Below are 4,118 nucleotides of genomic sequence, written 5' to 3' on the forward strand. Positions count from 1 at the left end.
ATGGTGTGAGATACCTTGCCACATGCCAGACCAGCAGTGAGAGTGCAAGAAAGAATCTGCGTGACTGGGAAGTGAAAACTTTACTTGAATGAAGAAAAGGTTACTTAGTGGCCTTTAAAATATGCTAGAGATTAATAGTTTAGGTATCGTTTGTAACGGTAAGGAATCTCAAACAGGTTTGCAGTGCTGCGTGATCCTAAGGCAATGTGTCTTTACTTAAGGGCACTACTCGTTGAGGCTAAGAAACTAGAAAGATACCTGATTAAAACTTTGAGGCCTTAAGTAGTTATTTTGTATTTTGGACTTAGGGTTTAGTGCACCTTTATGAAGATTCGTGTCGTCTTCTTTCCTGTACATGGAGGATGTTAAGGGCCGGGCACGAGGTCTCTGCTGAAAGATCGTGCTGTCAGCATCAATGTGCTGTCTAGTGCTGTGTAGCAAAATCAGATTTAGAAATCAAAAAAACCTTTTTAACATTGTCCCCATATTCCCAAAGAAGGCTAGGGCCAGAATTTAGCTCAAGTGCTTGATCTTATTTATGTAAAGATAAACAAACCATATCTTAGGAGACTGTTGTCTGAAGAACAAAAAATGAAATCACATGGGGTATCCTATCATGTCACGTCATGGTTGTCTTTGAGCTCAGGACCTGTTGACCCAGTATTTTTAATGGTGTAAGGGGATCACTACACAGACGAAAACAAGTCAGGTGTAGAATGAAAAACCTTTCTCCCTCGTGGGACAGATGGGCAGCAAAGCTGTTGCCCAGCAAGGCTGTGCAGGCTCCATTCTTGGAGGTTCAGGGACTTGCCTGGAGAAAGCCCCAAGCAGCCTGGTCTGATGCCAGAGCTGGCCCCGCTTGGGGCCGGAGCTTCGACTGGAGACCTCCCGAGGGCCCTTCCCACCTGAGTGCCTGCAGGGCTGTGGTGAAAAGCATGAGGCCTTTCTGGTTTTAAGGGCGTTTGGTAACTGCATTTTCCTGTCATCCTCACCTCAGCCCACTTGAGGTAATCATAGTCTCTTTTGGCTATCCCAATTCCCTGCTGTTGCTCTCCTTGTCTTTCAGTGTTTTTTGGTCCTCCAGCCTGCTCTTTTGCCCTCTCTGCCAGCTAACATCTCCCTCCCGCTGCTACCCCACTTCTCATCTGCCTTTCTTTGCTTCACCCACCCCCATTTCCCCAGCCCTTGGTTCTCTGCCTTTTGCTCGCCTGCCCGCTCTCCCTTGCTTCCTTCCTCCATTTGGCTTTTCTAACCCTCCGCCCCCTGCTCCATGCCCGGCCTTTGGCCATGTTCCAGTCCCAATAGATGGCTTCCTCCTCTGTTCTTCCTCCCCCGCTCTGCTTGGGCCAGCAGTAAAGTGGTGCAGTCCCAATAGATGGCTCCCCGCTCTGCTTGGGCCAGCAGTAAAGTGGTGCTCACGCACTAGAGACGCAACTCTTGGCTCTCAGCTTCCGTGTTGATCTCCTCCTGACAAGCTGCTCGAGAGCGCTTGCAGTCTTTGTTCACTCCCAGGAGTTTGTAGCGTGGCCGAATTTAGGTGGACGTTCCTCCTAGCAGAAGGCACCCCTCTAACAGAGGTTTCTGTCCTTTTCTGCATTGTGAAATCGGTTTCAAAATTGACAAAACTTCAGGCTTGCAAGTGGAACAGTGCACCATGTGTTTGTGAATGTTTAAGTACAAGAAGGCTTTCCCCCCCCCCCCCCCCCCCTGGAAAGTTTCAGTGAAGTGACCTCTGTTTTCAGACAGGTTATCAGGAGGCAGATGGTCAGGAAAAATGTGTTCTGAGTTGCTAACACAGTAATCTGTGAGATGGGGGGTTCTTCATTGGGGAGTTGGGGGAGTTTATAGTTTTGTGCACTTTCAGTGCTGTGTTCTGTATGGAATAAACAAAAGCAGTAAGTTGCAATTCAGTGCTTTGCAGAGAGCAGGGACTTAAATGTATTGGTACTCGTGCAGCTAAAAACTAAACGAAGAGGAGGAATGGGTTTGCCTGCAAATCAGTGAAAATGTAACATATGGTGATGGAATTTGGAGACCAAAAGTTAGTTACTGTGTACTTGAATGTTTCAATAATTATTTTTATTCCTCTTTTTACTTTAGAATCTTCTCCCCATTTACCAGCACCAAAGGATGTGATGATTTATTCCTATAACTTTCATAGTTGGCTGAGGTGGTCTCCTGTTAAAGTGGATAGAGGCTTGGTGTTATATACAGTCCATTTTAAAACGTAAGTAAATAGTTCTAAAAACACCCAAACTAATTTTGCTCTAATCCATTAATGCAATTGGTTTAAAAAAAAAAAAAAAAGCTAAAAAGTCATAAGCAAATGAAAGAATGAGTTGTCTATAATATATCTGAAAGCAGCTTCTGAAGACTGCCGGTCTCCTAGCCTGTGATATGTCCACTGAACTGAGAAAAGATTGAAGACCTGCAGAGCACCAGAAATGTTGCATGCTTTCCTGTATAATTTTAGCCTTACTGAATTCTCCCTCACTAATTTTAATTTTTCTCCAGATACTGAGGAGATGCAGGTGCTGGAAGGGCTGTGGAATTAAACCCACATGGAAGTGGGTAGTTTTTTCACACATTCTGTTGTTACAAAAATTGTCTGGGTGGGCAGGATTGTACTTTAGATAGTTGCGCTGTTCTGCCGGTGCTTTATTTGTCCTTTGTTTTGCATTGCAGAGGGGCCTTTAACTGGTGGGATGAGATGAACTGCACCCGTATCGCCCAGACGGAATGCAGTTTCCCCTGGTCGCTTAAGGAGCGGCGCTGGACTGTGTTTTTGCGTGTGAGAGCTGAGCTAGGGCAAGAGACTTCTGACTGGGTGGAAACAGATCCATTTGTGGCAGAGAGAAACAGTAAGTGCTAGTTATGATTTTGGTGTCTCTCTCTCGAAGGAGGTTTCTTTGAAAAAAGTGTTTGTTGTCTGTTCTAGGCTTTTTTTACACTTACTATGTACAAAAGCCAAGCGAGAGCATTGTGGGTGTTCAGCCTGAACAAAGACTACAAGGTCTCCGTGTGTCACTAGGAATTTGATACTACTTAGTTCCTTTGCAGCAGGGTTAGCAGGGCACTCTTTCAACAGGTATGGAGAGAGAAACAGAGGGGTTTCCTTGGGTGGCTAAGCCTTATAAGAACTACAATGTATATTATGTTTAGAGAGTTTTCCGTTTTCTTATTTCCCCACTTAGCACTGCTGCATGCACGCATACACCCCCTTGATTTGTGGTAGTCTGAGTACAAACTACCAATTTCTATTGAACAGATCCCTTTTCTAATAATCTGTCCTGACTGCAGTGTAGAAGAGCCAAGGCACATTTTAAGTCCCGTTAAATGTGTGAACAAGCATATTGTTGTTCTATACAAGATCTGCTTTTTGCCTTGCTGTGATTGGTGTCAGGATTAGAAGAAAGTAAATGTTGAATTTAAAAATGCCTCTGAAAAGATAACAAAGCAGAGGAATGGATTTATTAACTCTTCCATCCGAGTTCTCCCATACCTTGTGAGGAGCAGCGGTGGTCTGTGCTGCAAAGTGTATGTGGTAAGTTCTCTGGTGACTTTGGTTCTAAATCTCCAATTTTCACCAGTAGTAAAGAGTGTGGGGGTAAGGAACTACCTGAATCCTGAGTTGAAGACTACAGCTGATGTATCCATAGCTTATGATGCAGGATTGTTTGGAAGTAGGATCCTTTGGGGGTAAGGAAAGCACTGGGCTAATGGGAATGCAAGACAAAGGAGAGGCTCAGTGTGGGAGTGGTGTTTGTGTGTCTCTTCCTTGGGGAAGCAAAAGGAACATTATGTGGTCATTCTTGTGTGACCACATTTGAGATCAGTTCCTAGACACCACGACCATGGGCTACTGAGTCAGGCTGTTCTCTTCCTTTAATGTTTGGGTCAGTCACACTCAGAGGGGAGCTTCGGGAATTTGCGAGGACGCACAATGAGGCATTTGCAGTTGTACACCAACAGGAAGTAGAAACTGAAATTTCTCTGCCAATATAAAGATCATGGGAGCCAATTTTCTCTAAAGTAACAGTGGACAGAGCAGGTTTTGCTGGATTTTTTTTTGAGGTACAATAAGCAATAATTGCATGCAAGGATTGATTCCCCCCCCC

At 44.7% G+C, this 4,118-nt stretch overlaps 1 protein-coding gene across 1 annotated transcript in view; it reads left to right on the forward strand.

Annotated features, from left to right (window-relative positions):
* The first annotated feature begins 2,006 nt into the window (after nucleotides 1-2,006).
* IFNGR2 (interferon gamma receptor 2) overlaps nucleotides 2,007-4,118 on the forward strand; it is an 11,596-nt gene continuing 9,484 nt past the window's right edge. The window contains exons 1-2 of the mRNA XM_009640971.2: nucleotides 2,007-2,227; nucleotides 2,686-2,861. Of these exons, the coding sequence (XP_009639266.2) occupies nucleotides 2,016-2,227; nucleotides 2,686-2,861 (388 nt within the window). The 5' untranslated portion in view covers nucleotides 2,007-2,015. The remainder of the gene's footprint in view (nucleotides 2,228-2,685; nucleotides 2,862-4,118) is intronic.

The sequence above is a fragment of the Egretta garzetta genome, unplaced genomic scaffold, assembly GCF_000687185.1.
Source record: "Egretta garzetta isolate BGI_Z169 unplaced genomic scaffold, ASM68718v1 scaffold45, whole genome shotgun sequence".
NCBI lineage: Eukaryota > Metazoa > Chordata > Aves > Pelecaniformes > Ardeidae > Egretta > Egretta garzetta.